At 33.4% G+C, this 21,312-nt stretch overlaps 2 protein-coding genes across 2 annotated transcripts; one reads left to right on the forward strand and one right to left on the reverse strand.

The window, feature by feature from the left end:
* Positions 1–436: 436 nt before the first annotated feature.
* LOC133191180 (uncharacterized) lies at positions 437–3,124 on the forward strand. Its single transcript, XM_061326903.1, has 4 exons — positions 437–748; positions 1,173–1,322; positions 1,719–1,868; positions 2,301–3,124. The coding sequence occupies exons 1-4, from the start codon at positions 658–660 to the stop codon at positions 2,462–2,464; spliced, it is 555 nt and encodes a 184-aa protein (XP_061182887.1). The 5' UTR covers positions 437–657; the 3' UTR covers positions 2,465–3,124.
* Positions 3,125–3,320: 196 nt separating this feature from the next.
* LOC133191179 (PHD finger protein 14-like) lies at positions 3,321–20,574 on the reverse strand. Its single transcript, XM_061326902.1, has 23 exons — positions 20,457–20,574; positions 15,596–15,715; positions 14,314–14,513; positions 13,975–14,057; positions 13,223–13,278; positions 12,986–13,086; positions 11,606–11,661; positions 11,396–11,507; positions 11,188–11,282; positions 10,952–11,000; positions 10,706–10,846; positions 10,141–10,216; positions 8,962–9,056; positions 8,598–8,688; positions 8,274–8,380; positions 7,873–7,968; positions 7,528–7,622; positions 6,921–7,052; positions 6,454–6,598; positions 6,152–6,238; positions 5,890–6,008; positions 5,361–5,478; positions 3,321–3,880 (listed from the first exon to the last, which is right to left on the reverse strand). The coding sequence occupies exons 1-23, from the start codon at positions 20,515–20,517 to the stop codon at positions 3,836–3,838; spliced, it is 2,280 nt and encodes a 759-aa protein (XP_061182886.1). The 5' UTR covers positions 20,518–20,574; the 3' UTR covers positions 3,321–3,835.
* Positions 20,575–21,312: the final 738 nt, after the last annotated feature.

Consider the following 21,312-nt stretch of genomic DNA (forward strand, 5'->3'; position numbering starts at 1 on the left):
CATAGTTTATAGTTTAACATGTTTAAAAAGCCCCTTATCTTTAAAGTTTATCTAACCGATAATGTAACCGATATGAACTCAATCACAGGTATCGAAATTTCTAATATGTTGATAATTATATTATAGCCGTCAAAAAAATAAGATAATAAAATACACTTTATCTCCAGATATAACTGAATAAATCATTCAACAAAGTCCCTGATCAAACGAATTTATTTATTGAATTTTTTCTAAAAAAATTATTAAAGAAACTTGAGGGAATTAAATGGGCCCATTGTGTAGATTTCTTCAAGACTCTTTTTAAAAAGCAATTTTATTTCTATGTTATAGGAATTGCTTTCTGCATTATCAGAATCGGGGAAATGTCTCCCATTCTCTATAAAGCGCTCAGATGATCAAGATTTTCTCACCTGTAATCGGTATCGGTAAGACGCTTAATGGCGCACCTGTAAAGTATGTAGCCAAAATATTTCAAATTTTAAAAACTTTACTGGAAAAATACAGAAGGTTATCCCTTGTGAATATATATTTATTGTCGAAGAGATTGGACATCAGCAAACTAAGTGATACCTTTGTATACAGGTAGATTAATTACTGAAAGATTACCTGAACAAAAAACGTCAACAAAAACAAAAAGCCAGAAAATAAACTTTTAAAATGGGACGCCCAGAAGAAGACTATGAAGTTTCACTGCTAACGAAGATTGGAACAATAGTTTTAATTGTAACAACTTTGTTTCAGCTGATAGGTATGAACACGCTATTGTTGTTTTCATTTTATTATAAAGCATCCAAATGCGGAAGTGAGTCTATACCCGTCTATAACGACATCAGTAAAATATACAGTTATTAAAATGAGAAAACTAATTCAATAAATTTCATCACAAAAGAATACTGAGAACAATTTTGATGAGAGTTTACGATCATGATGCTATTTCGATTATCAGGGGAAAAAAATAAATCTGAACATTAAAATATTTTTATTGCAGAAGGTATGATTATACATTTTCCCCCCTACTTCAAGTAGTTAAAAAAGTTACTATTCAGAAAAAAAATTAAAGACTCAAATCAAGTGGGAAAAAAATCTTGAGTGTGCATACATCGACACTCAGCTTACAAGAAGAAGGAATGATTGTCCGATTTTTCATTAAACTCCCAGAACTATTTTTATAGGGTTTGCCTCCTCACACTGGGTGATATCTGTAAGTGCAGAATACGGCATTATTGAGTACTCGGGACTATGGGAGAAATGTGCAGACTTGTCCATTGGCTACCATGACTATGAGTGTGCTGGATTTGTCTGGGAGGATTTCCAGGTGTCACGTGAGTGTTAATTTCTTTTTCTGTTGGAAGTCAATCGATTTTACTTTGATTTTGTAAGCCAATTTTATATTATGTGTGTTAGTAAATTCATTAAATTTCTTTTACAATAATCCACAGATGAGATATTTTTACTGTATCTCTTTTGGGGTACTATTAAATCAATTTTTTGAAAAGAAAGTCATACTTTAATACAAGTTATCCTCATAATGAAGAAAAGTATTGAAAATTCAAGATAAACACAACTTTTCAGAATATGTAGTGAATGTTCACTGTAATTAATATAATTTCACTAGAATTTCAAAATTTTTAGTTTTTTTTCAAAAACAGTCAAGTAAGTCATCTTCAGAGAAATAGTTAAACTGCACGGTGTGAAACAATTTCGATATTGTGTTTCAGATTGGTTCCGTACGATTCAGACTATGGAGGCTATGGGATTCGTAGGCCTGCTGACCACCGTTGTTTTGATTGGAGCATACATGTTTAGAACCCCACTCCAGGGGAAGAAGGGGGTCAAAAGACTTTTGGTCACCCTCTGTATCTTGTGTGGTCAGTATATCATTCCTCTGTAGAAATAATCAGCAACTGACTTGAACGATACAAACTTTTTTCCCTTAAGTTTACACAGTATGATCAAAAGGAAAAAATTTAATACAGTTGAAATTCAGTATCTCAAACAGTGATCTTTTGAATACCATGGATATGTTGTAGTGGTTTGGAAGTCCCAACCTCTTATTCTTTAACTATTTTACCCTTGATATCTCGAATCCTCGGATATCTCGAATTTTTTTCTCGGTCCCATCGAGTTCAAGATAACGAGGTTTGACTGCAGTATATGTTTTAATTTAAATCATGTGTCAATGAACACCAAGAAAATTGAATACAGTTTATAGATACATTTCACTGTTTTACAGATTTTATTGATCATTTTGATTGAAAATCAACTATAAACTTTCTAACCCCACCTTTTACTTCCCACAGGGATTCTGATCCTGGTTTCCTGTATTGTATTTGCATCCCTGAAGAACACCCTCCGAGCTCGACACATGCCTGGATCTACAGCGGAGCTCTCCTGGAGTTTCTACTTCAGTCTCGTTGGTGGTCTTGGATCCATTGCAACTTCCTTCCTCATCTGCTTTGGATAAATGCCATCATTTAAGCATCAAAGCTGCTAGCCTTTATCATCATAGACTCAATTTAAATCCATGGAATCATGTATTCAGTGACTGTTTTTTTTTTTTAATATTGGTTTAATACAAACTGCTTTGGTATTTATACATTTATTCATCTTAAACAACTGTATAAACAGGAGTAAACTCAAAGTATAATTACATGTATGTAATAATGTAGTTGCATGATCTTAATGTATCTCTTCATTCATTACTTCATTGTATAAACCACTTCTTCATCTTTTTTTATGTTCACTCAATGCATGATGCCAAAGGCAATGTTCATTACTCAGTGAATCATTACCAAGAATATTGAAAAATTACACTTTTGTCTGGATTTCTACAAAATAATTACTTTTAAAAATCTCATTGTCATGGTTATTAATTTTCATAACATGCATATCTTAAACAACTAGAGAGGAATCATTACCAAAGCATACATGTTTTGTGTAAAATTATTTATTACAATCCAGTGTACAGAATGATTACTGAGCATAGTATATAATTTTTTCCTGTATATATATATATATATATACATCTGACACAGTATCACTGCTGAATTTGTACACAAGGGATATTCTGGGATACTTATTTTATTTGTATAAATGTAATGAAAGAAATAAATTTTGTACTTCAGTTCTCTCTTTTAATTTTGTGATCCCTTGTCATCTGCTGCCTATGCAGTAACAATGTAATAAGTAAAAGTATAAGAAAATTTATTTTCTGTACACAAGACTGATGTAGGAAAGATTGAGACCTTCCATATTGATAGAACAAAGGATTACATCACAGAGTATTTGCACTTTATTTCTCAACATAAAAATATTAATGTACAGGTACAATGCTTTCAATCTTTTTAATCTATCTTTCATATACAAACATTATTTCATATTATACTGAAAAACATTATTTCATATTATACTGAAAAACATTATTCATATTATACTGAAAAGAAATCTGAACAAATTTATCTTCTTTATTTTGACCACTTTGATATTCAAAAACAACTTTTCAAATAAGCATGTATAAAAAAAAAAACCCCACTATATTGCTTCAATTACTTTGGGAACTAAACAAGACGAGAATGTGTTAACTACATTAAGTACATGGATCTGTAATTTTTTGTTCAAAAATAATAGCCACTTATTGATTAAATGCCCTAATTATGATTTAAAGAGTCAAAACAATGAACCACTGTAATAACAAATCAAAGAAAGCATGTTCCGCATTAAATTTCACTCAGATTTATCTTCATAAAGAAACAGCCTCAATGACTGAATGCTCTTTGAACACAATACAATGGTAGTCTCTCAATATACTTCAGTGTCTTGTCATAAGATCTCACAATCACTCATCCTCTGGTTTACTAGTGATGACCTCATCATCCTCTTCCTGCAAGGAAAAACATAAACTCAGTAATTATACTCCCTTTCAAGTTTCCATCCCCTATTGTGGCCCAACCCTATCCCCCAAGGACCATGATTTCATAACAGAAGGCCAATGGGCCATAATGCTCACCTGAGTCACTTTGGCACTACTGTCCAGCCCAGTGGTTCATGAGAAGATTTTTTCTATGTATTTCAATGTAAAACTTTGATTCTCTACTGTGGTCCCACCCTTCCCCCGCCATGATTTGAACAAATTAGAATCTTCACTACCTTAGAAAGCTTCCACATAAGTCTCACCTTTTCTGGTCCAGTGGTTTTTGAGAAGATTTTTTAATGACTCCACCCTAATTTTGTCTTTTCTTGATTAACTCCCCTTGAAAGGGAGCCTGGCCCTTCATTTTGAGAATTTAAACTCCCCTTCACCCAAGGATGCTTTGTACCAACTTTGCTTAAAATTGGCCAAGTGGTTCTTAAAAAGAAGTTGAAAATGTGAAAAGTTTACAGACGGATGGACAGACAGACAACAGATAATCCAAAAAAGCTCAGGTGAGTTAAAAATTGTTCTGCACCACCTGAGGATGCTTGCATATCAACACGACTGATCAAGACCCTGCTGTTCATGAGGAAATGATTTTTATATTTTTTTTTCTGTATCTTTCCATACAAAATTTTGATTTCTTTTTGTGACCTTACCTTCCCCCTTTCCCCAAGAGCCATGATTTGAACAAATTAGTTCTGCACCACCTGAAGGAGCCATGATTTGAACAAACTGGTTCTGCACTACCTGACAATGCCTGTACATCAATAGGTTTAATCGAGGCTCTGCTGCTCTTGAGAAGATTTCTAAAGATTTTTTTTCCTATATGATAAACTAATACCCTATTTGGGCCCCAGCCTACCCCCAGGGACCATGGTTTAAACAAACTTGAACCTGCATTACCTGAGGATGCTTGCATGTTAATAGGACTTGTTATATTAGAGATTTTTTGTAAGTATTCCCAAAACTTTGATCCCCAAATGTATCCATGCATTATCCCAGAGGGTAGTGATTTGAACAAACTTCAACCTACATAATTAAGTCAGGAAGCTTTCATATAAATTTCTTCTTTTTTGACCCAGTTGTTCTTGATGAGGAAGATTTTTAAAAGATGCCAAAAAAATTTCGTGAATTTTTATTTATGTCCCTTTGAAAGAGGGCATGGATCTTCATTTGAAAAACTTGAATCTCCTTTACCCAAGAATGCTCTCTGACAAGTTTGGTTGAAATTGGATCAGTGGTTTTGAGAAGAAGTAAAAAAAGTGAAAAGTTTATGACAACAACAATGCACCAATGGCAAAGAAGACAACAACGACTGATATTGGACACAATTTGATCAGAAAAACTAACTTGAGCCTTCAGCTCAGGTGAGCTAACAAGTACATGTACTACACTGTAATAGTCACATTTCTTGCTGAAAATTTTTCAGTATGTACATTGTACTTACTGAGCTGTTTGAGGGGTCACATGCTTCACAGTGCCAGGAATAACCTCTCTGTTTGGGGGTCTTCTTCATGGGTGGATCCAAACATCCAAAGTGGTAACACAATTTACATTCATCACACCTACAAACAAAAATTAATAAATTTAATATCTTTTGTCATTGGATAGTACCTGAAATGTCAACTGTCAACTTTCAATTTGTTTTCTTTTAAATTGAAACAACATCTTCATCCGTAATAGTTTCTTTCTCTATTCACTGAATTTACGGATTTTAGCTTTAAATATTTGTATGTACTTTCAGATAACAAGCTGCAACTATGTTAAACATTTACAAATAAACCTTGTTATCTCAAATTCAATGGGACCAAGAAAAAACTTCGAGATATCCGAGGATTCAAGATATCCAGGGTAAAATACTTAAAGAATAAGGGGTTGAGACTTCAAAATAACTTTGACATATCCATGGTATTCCAGATATGGGTGTTTGAGATATCGAAGTTCAACTGTATGATTATTTTCAATGGGAGACTTACTTGACCATGCCTGAGCTATCCCCAGGCTTACTACACACAGCACAGGTCATGCCCTCTGGAATCTCATCCACTTTGGCTTTCTTATTTGCTGACCCCAGAGACTGTCTTGGCTTCTTTGGCTGAAAATAAAGGATATTCTTCAAATATATATTTCAAATCTTGCTTCTTTCTTAAATACATTAAATGTCAGATCTAGGATATTTATCAGACATAACACCACGAAGGTTCCTCCAGTGTCCTTATTAATGTTGTGATTTACAACCTTGGAATCTTCGTCATTTTCCTCTCCTTGTTTTCCTGGTTTCTTCTTTTTCTTCCTTTTCTTTGCCTTCATATTGTACCTTGTCAACTGAAAATGCATATCAGATGCCATATTTATCAATTTACAAACGTTAAGCCTTAGTGTGTTTCATTTCATTTAGGCCTTCAATTAATCTTCCTGCAAATTATCTTTCTTTACATAACAGGTTCATCTTACCAAGTTTATTTTCTGTATAAATTTATACATGAGAAACATTAAGCTTCAATATGAGATTGTTATTCATATTTGACATATGTTACTACCTTCTCAAATTCAAATTTGAACTTCATATCAGGTGACCACTTTGTGGGCTCCTTGATCTTTTCGCGGAGTTTGCGAGGGGCATCTAGATCTTTGGTCTCCACTTCTGACTCGCCGCTGCTGGATTTCGTACATTCTGAACACTGCCTATCAATGTAATACATAACCAGTGTCAAATGGTACATATAAATTATCAGCACTGTACAACCTGACTTATACATGAACACTGCCTATCAATGTTATACAGTATCAAATGGTACGTACAAACTATCGGGACAGTACAACCAGACTTATACATGCCAAATAGAGAGGAACAGAATGAAACTCCATTTTTGATATCGTTCATAACACAACAAAATGTTAGAAGTTCCATACTGAATATAAAAGGACTCTATTTCATCTTTTGCAGGTTTGCTATTTTGATGTTCTTAAGCTTCACCTTAACATTATCAAAAGCATCTATACTTACCAGCCCATGATTTTGGTTTTCTTTGGCATACGTGTGAGTGGTGGATCCAAACATCCGAGGTGGTAGTACTCTTTGCAGCTATCACAGTGGGCCAGAAAATGCTGGTTGTTTGTTTTATGGCACAACGCACATCTATACAAAATGTCAAAAGTCTATACAAAATGTCAAAAATCAATACAAAATGTCAAAAGTCCCATCTATACAAAATGTCAAAAGTCCAATCTATAAAAAATGTCAAAAGTCCTAACTATAAAAAATGCAGAAGTCAAAAACTTTGTTCATTAAGATTTTCACTTGAAACAAACTAAAGATCTTCAATTATACATGAATTAATAATTCTGGCAAACAGAAGTTATTATCCAACTAAACCAAAATTCAGAGATTCAATAAAATCAATAAGCTAACTTGTATACTTTATTATGACCTACACATACATGTAAATATCCACAAGTCATGATAAAATGTTTTTATCTGCTGTATGAAAGTTAGAAAAAAAATTTAAATCAGAGCTCTTTAAACCATAAGAAAACATCAGTTTATCAAGAACAGTTTCAGACATAGCCCATTAAATGGGACACATTTTATGATGTCTATGGTGTCTACTTACTGGTGTATGACAGCTGGTGTTACACTGTTCTTACGACTGATCACTCGAGAAGGGGACGGCTTACGAACTCTAAAATCTTCTGGGATAGGAAATTTCTGTTTACAAAGAAATTCAAATTTAATTACTGAATTTTTCGTTTATTTCACACATTCTCCTATTGTTACTGGTACATTATATAACACCCTGTCTATATTCATAGGTTAGGGAGCAGAAAAATGTCAGATATTTTGGAGGCCATGGACAACATATTTTAAAAGAAGTCTTTTTCAATCACGCGGACTCACATTTTAAACTCTGTAGGAGTAAAAAATGAAAAACAAAAGAGAAATGGGAGTCTCTACTCACCTTGTCTGATAAGTCATTCAACAGGTTCCATAACTTCTCCCCCGTTTTTCTTTTTTCGTTGGCACAGTGTCTCAAACCCTCCACATCAGAATACAACTGCAGACCAGAATTCACAATACCGGGTAATATTACAGATCTACATCTATCATGACACATACTGCTATTGTATAATTTTGTATGAACAAAAATCAAATTCTACTACTTTTGTACAGGATAGTTATTTAAGAATAAAATGGCAAAAATTTAAAATAAACAAGTTCAGTTCCTTTTACCAAAATCCCCCCCCCCCCCCCCCAAAAAAAATATGATTACAATTCCAGAGCAAAGAGTTATGAACATTTAACATACATTTCCCATTTTTTCTAACACTGTATTGGATGAGCTCTGTGTTACTGTAATACCTGATCGTACTTTCTGCGTAGAATTTTTTCCTGTTCCTGAAGTTTTTCATTTTGTGACACGATATCCTTCATACAAGTCTTCATGTTCTCTATCTTTGTGTTCCTCTCTATTTTCAGTGAAAAAAAAATCATATTACACAAACAGCTAAAAGAGTTATTCCCCCAGTACCAATTCTCCTCTTAATGAACATGAACTATACAGATCAGTAGTAAATGATAGAAAATTTTCTTTGCAATCAGTCATATGAGAATACATGTTCCATTTCATGAAGAAACTTCCATGAAAATATATGCAAAACATAAAGAAATATGTGAACTTCCAACCTAAGAAATGGGTGATGAACTCCACAGAGAAAGAGGGCACCATAAAGGATTTCTTCCTTATTTCTTGTTTCTCATGGGTAATATGCTGGGACTGGAATACAATAGTATGACAGTGACTGATGGTACAATTATATCTACATGTACAGGTAGGTAACTACTGTATATATTAATTCACAATGAATTACAAGCCCTACAACATACATGTATGTGATAAAAGTATTGTTATAATTCCTACAACTCTTTTCAATAAGATCTATTACAGATTTAACAGAAGATTTACACAGGTTCTAATTCTGACATTATAACCTGCATTATAAAGTTGATAGTAGATTTAACTGTGTTACAATGTTCATGGTGGATTTACCTGTGTTATGATGCCCATAAGTTCTGCTTTTCTTAACATTTTCTTTACAGCAGCAGGACTTGATGTCAAATGTCTAACAAGTTTCTGTGTAGGCACTGAAAAAAAATGTAAAAAAAAAAAAAAAAAAAAACACAACAAAATTAATTCAATAATTTATTATGTTTCAGTAATCTGGAAACTTTATAAATCTGAACTATTTGCTTGGGAACTAGGGATGTCAAATCGGTCAATTTTTGATAATCGGTTACTCGGATGTTTTTCCGATCGAGTACCCGGGTACTCGGTAAAAATGAAAATACAAGACAGTGTATTAATTTTCTTGAGCCCGGTTAAGCTCTGTTAAATCCCAAAGCTGTTTTATCATGTTTATAAATGTATATAAACAACTGAGTGAAAGGGAAATGATTTTTGGGTACCAAATTTATTTATCAAATAAACTCAAAAGACACAATTAATACATAAAAAAAAGGTTTACATTTCTTGTTTAGGATCTATTTCATCAACGCAAAAGGACAATCTGTTATGCAGTTTTGTGATGTTAGACAAACGAAAGAGAAGGAAAAGACGTTGTTGGGATCGCTAATCTAATATTATTTCATAATTTGGTTGTTTCCCACTAAACCTACTACGCAAACTGACTTTCAATTTTTTTAAAATCTTTAAGTTATTTCTAAATATTTCTTCACTTTTGAAGTGGGTAGCGGTATTTCTATGCATGTCCGATTTCGCTACCGTATATTAATTAAATAATTTAAAAACGATTTGAATATAATAGACCATACTTAAACGAGGTTTACTGAAAACAATCATTGAAGCCATCCAAAACTTAAGGACCACAATAGGTGTCATTAGATGAGAAAAGCTGTGTACCAGATGATTGGTCATTAATTATTGTATATACACAGCCACAGGCGATAATGGGTGTTTTACAGGTGTAGATGACGACACGCTAATTACCGTATGAATATTTAATAATTTTTTGATAAGTTTTTGATAAAAATATGTACTTTCAAATAAGAAAAAAAAATATATTTCCGAGTAACCGAGTACCATTTTTAGTATTCTATACTCGGACGTTCGATCGAGTACCCGGTTAACCGGGTACTCGTTGACATCCCTATTGGGAACACAAGGGTCCAGATTACTCATTGTACACATTTCCACACTTGAGTAACTTACCCCATGAGGGTGGTCTTTTTAGTTTTGCATTCTGATATTTTGCCTGGTGTCGCCTCAACTTTCTTTCAAATCTAGTCTAAAACAAGCAAAAGTAAACCACTATATAAAACAGATTTCACAAAATAACTTCACTGATTCCCCTTTAATTTTCAAACTGAATTGCTGTCATTTTATAACATAAAGATAATGAGCAATAGACTTTAAATTTTCCTCTGACTAACGAAAGGCATAAAGTCTCCCAAAATCAATCAATCCAAAACAATGTAACTGCTACGATCCAAAAAACTACCATATATTGTCAAGATTTTTAATTTATTTTCATTTTACTTAAAATTCATTTTTCATTTCCTTTTCATTACTTGTAAAGATATACACATATTCATTACAGACTGCATTATCTAAAAAACAAATTTTCTGTCTTGAAAAAAAAATGTTTATACAGTAACTTTTATTTGAAAGAATTACCTTAAGTCTAATCATATATAATATTGACTATAATGCTGTCATCTTACACTAGTCGTCATCACTACTTGAAAAGGTTTTATAGATTTGCATGAACTCTTACTTTTTCCTTTTCATCTTCAATTTTTTTCTCTGGATGTTTTCTAATGTGAGATTGTATTGCTAGCCAATTTCTTCTCTTGGCTCGAGACATCACCTTCTCTGCATGCATTTTACAGTAGGCAAAAAATGGATCAGCTATATCCTAGAAGTATTAAATTGAAAGACAATTTTTAAAATGAAACAAAAAATTAATGATGACAATTCTATGAAAATTAATCATGCTTTTCTACAGAGTTATTCCCCTTACCATGCACTCTTCAGGGGCAGCTTCAGATAGCAGTCCTTCTCTCTGAGCACTAAAATGCAACAGAAATACAGTACTATCAAATCTCTTCTCAGCTTAAAAAGCATACACCTACAAAGGATTTTATCCATACAAATTTTACTTACTGAAAGTACATGTATGACAAATTAGTGTGCATGTTTGATAAATTAATGTGAGATATAAATAAAGCAGGTGTCCCTGTTTGTCCTGCAGCATACCATGTGACATGGAAATATGTTCTACACATCCCTGCATCACAGCTGATACATACTCCAGTTCTACTGAATCTGGCATCTTCACACAATGAACACTCCTAAAATATACATGTACATATGTTTATATCAATTACTTGCTTTAAAGTGCTGTCAGCACCAAAATTCAGCATTGTTAAGATTTATTCCATACTGTCTACTGAAGTCAACTTACTCTGGCACCCCAGCGTGAGTATGGCATCTCAAACAAAGTAACTGGACTGAGTTTATCTACATCACCAAAGGCAACACCAGGGGTGTACAGTGCACATACCAGGTGAACCCATCTGAAACAGTACAAGTAATGGTGAGCCACTGTGTGAATGGTAGGTATTGAAATAATGTGAAAAATTCCTCAGTAATGTTGACATTCACAAGTTCATACTTTCCTGCATCTGTTTCTTTGAATATACCTCCAGGATTTGGACACAATTCACAGATCTACAATTATACAGTAATGGATGTATACATGTATTTCAATTAATATACCTCCAGGATTCGGACACAATTCACAGATCTAAAAATAATACAGTAATGGATGTATACATGTATTTCAGTTAATATACAGTGTTAATATTCCACCTTTACTATGTACAAATAATAAAGATTCACTTTACATTAAGACCACGATATTATCACATTAAGATTGTTATGCATATTCTTATTATTAATTCAAACAAAAGAAATAGATTGATAACAAATTCTATATTTCATTTGACTTTACTTAGCCAAAGAATATAACAATTTAACATACATTTACAGTTGTTATTAAAGCACATTGAATCACAGAAACCAAAATGCATTATTATTGTCTACATATAATGATTTTGACTTCAAATCATTTTTATTTCCTTTTATTAAATGTGAAGATTTGGAGAAAGTGAGGATTTGATACCTTCTTGTTTTGTTGTTGGTGGTGGTTTTTTTTTTTTTTTTATTTTTTTTCCATTTCAGTTTTCAATTAATTTGTTTCATGGTATAATTGGAGTAAATTTGTGTTTATTTTGAGGGATTTCAATTTTTCATGTTTTTGTGTTAAAATTCAATATGAATATAAATGTTTAAATTTGGGGAGAATGAAAAAATAAGGCTGTTTCATGATAAATATGCATGTACAAGTTTTAGCAGTTATTAAGCCTGTACAAACTGTTTTACAGATTTCTTTTAACATATTTTTTGAGTATCCTATGTCCTTGGTGATTTAACTTTTGACTTGATGATTTAAGTTTTGACTTGGTGATTTAAGTTTTGAGTATCCTATGTCCTTGGTGATTTAACTTTTGACTTGATGATTTAAGTTTTGACTTGGTGATTTAAGTTTTGAGTATCCTATGTCCTTGGTGATTTAACTTTTGACTTGATGATTTAAGTTTTGACTTGGTGATTTAAGTTTTGAGTATCCTATGTCCTTGGTGATTTAACTTTTGACTTGATGATTTAAGTTTTGACTTGGTGATTTAAGTTTTGAGTATCCTATGTCCTTGGTGATTTAACTTTTGACTTGATGATTTAAGTTTTGACTTGGTGATTTAAGTTTTGAGTATCCTATGTCCTTGGTGATTTAACTTTTGACTTGATGATTTAAGTTCTGACTTGGTGATTTAAGTTTTGAGTATCCTATGTCCTTGGTGATTTAACTTTTGACTTGATGATTTAAGTTTTGACTTGGTGATTTAAGTTTTAACTTGCTGTTTAAAGTTTTGACTTGTTGATTTAAAGATTTCTTTTATTTTACTGACTGGCTTAAAGGACTTTATGTACTCACTGGTTTAAGTCCTGCTTTACAAGCATCACAAAACCAGGGTTCAGTGCTGGCTGACGACTCGGTGCTACATGATGAATGATTCTCACTGATTCCGTAACAACCTGCTCACCAACAAAACAACTTATGTTTGTTAAATGTATTTCAATTTCACTACAGTGACAATTACAATCTGATCAGTTTACATACAGGTATATTCTATGTAAAATGAATTTACAAATTATGAATAAATTATCTTACCTTCATGCACGGATGCTCCACAATTATCACACTCAACAATCTCATCATCCTCCTCACTGACAACAGAAGAATTAAAATGTCTTTTATCCACAATTTATTGATACACAAATAGAAGTTTCATGATATTCTTCTTTTAACCAGAGTCTATGACAAGGCAGTAGCTCTACTAGTTTTGTTAATGGTTGTACCTGGACTTGTAACAATTTTTTTAGTTTTAGAGAATTATGTGCAGGTACATGTATCTTATGTTTTCTAAACTTGTACCCAGTTTCACTAAAATCAAACCAAAACTAGGATGAGTAGAATTTTGAAAGAATTTCACAAATTTTATATATTGTGGTAACACAGTTCATCTAAAAACCTGAACATACTGAATAGCGTTCCCAAAAATAGTATATCTGATGAGTAGCAAATTAATTTAAAAAACTGAAGGATGAGTGATGTTTTGAAAGATTTATCCTTTTTTATAACCATGGCAACATCATAATTGATATCAAAAACCATAGAGAACATGTACCTTGAAGATTGAAGTATTGTAAGCTACTTGTGTGCCCAAGATTTACTGAAATCGGATGGAAACTGTAGGAGGTATAGCTTTGAAATAGTTATTTATAGACAGGAGACGATCAGACAAATGTACAGACAGACACCTTACCAATGCATATATATAAGTTATTTGGGTCTTTGACCTGCAGAACTAATGAACTAAATATAATTATTACCAGTAATTAGTATAAGAGAAGGCAGATTACCTGATGTCTCCTAAACACACACAGCAGATGGTGACCTTGATTGGCTTGTGTTTGAATGGAATGTAGGGGACTACTCCATCACTCTGTGACAAATTGAACATTCATCTCATTTCAAATTTTACTTTGAATAACACTTTTACTGCTACTTATAATCCCACCACAGTTACTAGCAACATTTACTTAACTTTTGACATCATCAAGAATCCATAAATAATACCATCAAATTATATGTATTTAAAAAAAAATTATGTGTTTGTGACATTATTTTGCAAACCTATGCATCCAACATTTCAACTCTTAATTCAAACCATTAATAACAACAGATTTCAAAATAAGCACCTTTTCTGTTCTTTCAGCATCATCTTTAGACAAACAGCTGCCTGATTCATCCAGTACACTGTCTGGTTCTAAACCCTCGTCTGTTTTCTTCTCTTTTTTGTCCTCTTCAGAAACCTCTTCCTCCTCCTCCTCCTCCTCCTCATCTTCTTCTTCTTCAGACTGTTGATTGTCATCCTCTTCCTCATCTGAGTCATCAAATCCTTTGAAAAATGAATATCAAACATATATTTCATATGATTATGTCAGACACCATTATGATGTATATGTTTACTACTTTGTAAACAAATTGAAATCACACAGATAAGTTTAGGAATTTCATCAGACATCCCTGTTTATAGAATTCAAGTGTTAGATATGGACATTACATTACTCATACTGGTATATGTAGTGTTTTACCCATATTTTGAAAGAAGGCTTTTTCATCCATTTTGGGAAGAATTTTACATCAAAATCTTTAAAATAATTGGGAAAATAAATTAATTTTTGCAAAAATAACCATATTTCCTTGGGGAAACTGCCTCTATTCAGTTGTAATTTTGGGTCATGAAAAACACTGATAAGTATGATAAAAAAATGTTTACCTGTTGAGAAAATACTATGAATATGGCTGTTTCATTACTTATATGTTGATGTCTATAATTTCCTCTGATCTACAGTAAAACTTAGTTATAAGGAAGTCATCGGTTTCCTTCTGACCATGACTCTTTTCATCAATATCAGGAACAATAGTGCAAAGTCTTCTACAGATGGGATTTAAAAGTTCCCTTATAACTGAAATTTCCTTATGTACACAAGTTCCTCATAATCAAGCTTTACTGTAAGTTCCTCATAATCAAGCTTTACTGTAAGTTCCCCATAATCAAGCCTTACTGTAAGTTCCCCATAATCAAGCTTTACTGTCAGTTCCCCATAATCAAGCTTTACTGTAAGTTCCTCATAACCAAACTTTAATGTAAGTTCCCCATAATCAAGCTTTACTGTAAGTTCCTCATAACAAAACTTTACTGTAAGTTCCCCATAATCAAGCTTTACTGTAAGTTCCCCATAATCAAGCTTTACTGAAAGTTCCCCATAATTAAGCTTTACTGTAAGTTTCCCCCTAATCAAGCTTTACTGTAAGTTCCCCATAATCAAGCTTTACTGTAAGTTCCCCATAATCAAGCTTTACTGTGAGTTCTCCATAATCAAGCTTTACTGTAAGTTCCCCCATAATCAAGCTTTACTGTAAGTTCCCCATAATCAAGCTTTACTGTTTACTTAATTGATGGATGAGGACTGATACCTTTGTGATGTTTGTCTAATTCAAAATCACTATCATCACTGTCATCTGCCCCGCCAAAATCCACCTGAATTAAGTGCTTCTGCACTGGTTTTACCCTCCTTTTTCTGGGGTCTCTTTGTACTGCAAAAAATACAGTAAAACATATAAATTTTATGAGAGATATGCAACACTAACAATATAATTATTTTTACAATACGAAAGTTTACAATATGCCACATGCACTGCTAACAGAACCGTATCATTAACATTAGATAAAAAGCAACCGACAGTAAGAATATCAAAAGCATGGGAAGCATGGTGGATGTAATATTTATCACATTTCCGCTTGCATAGCAAGCTCTATTTTAAAACTACATTTGTAGATGTATGACAGAGGAAATTCTAGTTGAATCTCACATTGTTCAAGGAAATTTTGATGAGTTCAAGTGAAAAAATTCTAAAACTCTCAATCCTCTTGGTGGCTAAAGCAAAGACTAAACAAAAATTACATGTATGAAAAAACAAATCTTATAGAATGTATCTGCCTTGAAACTGACAAAGTGCATCCTCATTAAACATATTGACTTGTATATGATGTAATTTTTTCATTAGTGCATTAATTACAAGTGGCCCATGGCCTTGATGTTCAAATTTAATCCTTGCAACATTAGTTTTTGGCCTTATTGTTTCATAGTAATGGATCTGCTCCAAAAACTTAAACCTGGTCACTGATCCAGAAAATGTAGGTCAGATCCAGCATCTAAACCAAGTCCAGTAGTAATGCATCCTTAGATGTAAATGTATCATCCATGCAAGTTTGGTCAACATAGGGCTTATGGTTACTTTAGAATGAACCTGCTCCCAATAACTTTAACCTGGTCACTCATCCAAAAAATGTAGATCAAATCCAGCATCCAAAGCTAGTCCAGTAGTGACATCCTTAGATGCATTAGCCATGCAAGTTTGGTCATAGGGCTTATAGTTACTTGGAAATGAGACCTGCTCCAAGAACTTTAACCTGTTCTAAAAACTTTAACCTGGTCATTCTTTAGCTGAAATTGCAGCATCTGAAACCTTGACTGATAAATATAGGGCATAGAAGTACTTGAAAAGAAATCTGCTCAAAAACATTAACCTGGGACACCAACACTGACGCTGAGGGTATTATATAAGCTTCCCGCAACTTTGTAAAAATGTCTCTATACAATGACATACATGTATTTATGCCCTAAAATACAGCCAAAATGCAGGGTTTGGCATTTTTGTTTTCAAAAATTTATGAGAGAAGTCCCCCATACCTCCAACTAGCAGGAGGATAACCCCAGCTCTCCAGCACCCACCCCTCTCTTCATTCTGTGACTTAGCCAATACCCAAAACCTGTCAGTCAGCTAATTCAATTACAGGGCTAGTAGGAATTCAACCTTGCTAACCCTGTGGGCTATTGGTGTCTATCCCTGTTTTAGACTCTGTTTTGGAAATGCAACTACTATAAGATGAATGACCATGAAGATGTGACATAACAGTTGTCCATCTCTGATAAACCAACAATTGAACTTTGTATTTGAGTCCTTAAATAAATTATGTTGTTAACATTACACATGCATGACCCCCCCCCCCCCCCCAAAAAAAAAAAAATCACAAACTCCTAATGATTGAAAACAATCAATCATAGAGACATGGGATCTGCCTTCTTTGTCCTTGAGATTTAGGTCAAAGTCAATGGTCAAAGTCAATCAAAGTACAAGTTCTAGCTGCTACAATCCTGAATGCAGTCCGGGTCTGTACAGGTAAACATTTTAACAATTGAACATTCTATCTAGGTCAAATTCTGCTCTAATCCATGCTTTCTAAGCTCACTGGTTATTGTTTACATTTTCTCCATAAAACTACTCACTCCTGTGTTAAATCTTTGATTAACAGGTCCAGTATAATCTCCATCTTTGCTACATTTTCTGATCTGCTACTCTCCTCGTTTTCTGATCTGCTACTCTCCTCACAAACCCTTGGCCTATGGTGCTGTCAAAAGCCGGGAATGTGATCTCAAATCTTACAACATACATACAGATTGCGTCATTGAAGGGAATAAAAAGCGAATTTAAGCATTAAAGTTTTTAGAAAATAATTAACAAGAAGGTATTGAGCAATGTTTATTTGTTAGTTAGGGTGCAAATCTACATCTGTAATATAGAACTCTGCTCATATTATTCGCACATCAACTTAAGATAGGATGACACCATAGCTCTTTATGGAATGGCATGTTATCTTACGGATCGTTGTTTACTTGTGTTTTTCATTCCCAAGACTAAAGGGTCAAGATATATCTTGAACTCAGGTATCGTCATTTACAAAAAGCAATTGCTGATTTGTTGAACTATATCAATCAACTCCAATCACAACTCGAGAAAAAAATCCTGACTTTTGACAGCACCATAGGCCAAGGGATTATGAGAAGAGTAGCGAATCAGAACCCTTGGCTAGCGAAGATGTATTATCATCTCTTGAGTTAGTTATATATCTTGAATTAGCTATATACTTGATTAAGCTTTTCAAAATAGCTTGATTCAGCTATTTTATCAAACTTTTTTTCTATTTGCGTTTTCAGCATGACACTTAGTTTACAATTTTTGAACTCTTCTGAAAACAATGCATGAAAAAAATCACTCTTCAAATTGCATCTCCTTGAGAAACCTTGTACTCAAATTTCTAAAAGTTTTGGGACTACATCCTAAAGATCTATGACCACACAGTTCTTGAATGAATTCTTGTATTGTGTAATATTGTATTGTATAATAATAATTGAATGAAATTATAAAGGAGGTCAATTGTGGCCAATAAGATCAATGATAATAATTAAGCATAATGTGAAGTAATCATACTTGGCCATGCCTCACCCCACACAAGGTGGTGATGCTTTGGAAATACATCTTTTGCTTTAAAAAGTTCAAAAGCAGCAATGTTTAAACAATATTTGATTTGGATTGCTTTTTTAATATTGCTACAGTCACTTAGGGTATTTCATGGCCGTAGGAACCGGGGGGGGGGGGGCTGTTGTCCCCCCCAATAATTTTGCCGATATATAGAATACTACAGAAAACATAGCTACTATATGCTTGTGCCCCCTCAATAATAGCTTTTTCTTTTCTTTTTTTTTTTTGCTTGTCAAGGAATTTTGGTAGTATATGTGCCCCCCCCCCCAAACTGAAAATGTATGGTTGTGCCCCCTCACAGTGAAATTGCTTCCTACGGGCCTGTATTTCGAATCACCATTTACATTTTGACTGCAAACGATTTTATTAACAAGTTATTAAATGGTTGTTTGGTATTAAAGGAAAGCCAATTCTATGAAAAATCAGACCTACATTACAGGGCGAGTCTTTCTTCAATACAGCGACCTTGATGGGGGCTATATTTATATCACCTTTTTAGTGTATTGCGGGTCACTTCTGGGTATTTCGAATCACCAGGTAAATGGGTTAAAAACGGACAGATAACATTATCATTACTGAATTAGTTGGTTTTGTTTACCAAAAGGCTCCAAAAATAAAAAGAAATTTTCTTGTTGCTTGTTCTTGTTTATTTTAAAGTTATTAAAGCCCCCCTCTGTAGTCGCACTATAAAACAGCGTTCTCAGAGGCAGATTATGCAGAAAAGCAAATACCAACAAAATAATGGTTCCAGAAATTACTTGACTGTAAATCGTTGTCCTGTAAAAATAATTATGTCATTTTTTTACCAATGTGAATTTATTTTTCAATGCAAAACAATTACTTTGTAACACCTAATCATAATTCTACGAGTAGGCTACCAAGAAAAAATTATAATAATGATGATGATAATAAAAATATATATGAAAAGAATTAAACCAACTCATATTTACATATCATGATTATCAAGAATGATACATATCACTGCATACATTTGTAACTTGCACATACGCATACTTGTACATATATGTGTATATATGATATGCATGTTCGTATTTAATAAAAGGATCAACACTGATCAAGTGTATACCCGTGCTGGTTTTATTATCTCTTGCTTTGTCAAATCATTACTTTCATACCCCTTGCATTTAAGAAAAGCAATCTTATAAAAATATCTGACATATAACAAGTGTGTAGTGTGTGCAATTTATTCGGCTGCGGTCATGTACACACGTGGTTTGAAATACCCCAAACTATAGGGGGCTACAAATGCTACCATAACTAATGCATATCTAAGGTTTTATCAGAAACAATTAATGCTCGTGAAAGCTTATAAAATTCCCATTCTATCAATACCTAATATGCCATGTTTCATCCACAAACAACGCCACAACATCAATGAGAAATACCATGCAACGTTTCTACACAGACTTTTTCTTCGAAAAAGATAGGAAGTGAATGAATTAAATAATTAATTTTATAATTAACGCATTATGTTTACCTCGTTATTTTTTGTATGGAACAAGTATAAACCATGCTGTAAATGACTGTTAGGTTGTCACATGTGCATGTGTTGTGCAAGGTACAGCAATAAGGTAAATTACTGAGAGTCGCGAAATGCAGGGTGATTTGGAATACCCTAAATAACTAATTATATATATGAGTAGTTACAACACTTGCAACTTTCTGTCTATTTCTTAAAAAGTATTTGTGAAGGAACTTTGTGAAAAACTGTATTAAAATAGATTTATCAAGCTTTTCTGAATACCTTTACAAAGCTCTTTTGCTAACTCAAGCTCTACAGCTAAATCAAGAGATTGTGCTGGACTTGATCAAGAGCGAGTTTCTATCATTTACGTGGATAAAGAGGAATGTGAATCATTAAAATATATTTATAAGTCTTGTATCAATCAAAATATTTCAATTCAAAATAAAATTTTGCATGTATCTATCTTACACATCGTCTTGTACAAAAATTCAACACTTGGGTCAATTTCAAGATCCACATTGTCGGCCATTTTGCTTGATTAAAACGCTTAACTGACCAAGATCTCTGTGCGGTGTTTCTTAAATTCGTTCCCTTGATAATTTAAAGTAATTAACAGATTAAGTGTGCGAAGGGCAATAACTCTTACCCTTATACATGATATCATCATACTTATCATACTTTTTGCTTTCACCGATATCCACAATTTATACATATTTTTCAAGTTACAATTATTTGGAACATTCAGTTAAATTATGTCATTTTTCTTTTCACATGACTCTGTTTATTTTTTTTTATTTTAATTTATTGACAAAAAACCACATGTGGCGCAAGTCACACATACAGTAAACAAATATATATAGTCACACTTTATTAACGCTTGAAAAAAAAAGACTTTCAGAATGCCCAGTAACCACCTGAAATGGTACAATTTTTTTTTAAAAATCTTGCTTCTGGGAGGGGATCTCCCAGCCCCCCCCCCCCTTTCCACGGGCCCGTAGGAAGCAATTTCACTTTGAGGGGGCACAACCATACATTTTCAGCTGGGGGGGGGGGGAGCACATATACTACCAAAATTCCTTGACAAGCAAAAAAAAAAAAGGTCATTAGAAGTTATTAATGAGGGGACACAAGCATATGGTAGCTATGTTTTCTGTAGTATTCTATATATCGGCAAAATTATTGGGGGGCACCCCCCCCCCCCCGGTTCCTACGGCCATGCTCCAGAAACATGGCGACGGCGGTCCCGTGAAGGGCAGATAAATTACTTTCAATATTTTCAAGGACAAGTTATTTATTTATTCATCCTCAAGAAACATCATTAGAC

Source organism: Saccostrea echinata, unplaced genomic scaffold (assembly GCF_033153115.1).
Source record: "Saccostrea echinata isolate AGI-Se365-2 ecotype Australia unplaced genomic scaffold, CSIRO_AGI_Sech_v1 ptg000023l, whole genome shotgun sequence".
NCBI lineage: Eukaryota > Metazoa > Mollusca > Bivalvia > Ostreida > Ostreidae > Saccostrea > Saccostrea echinata.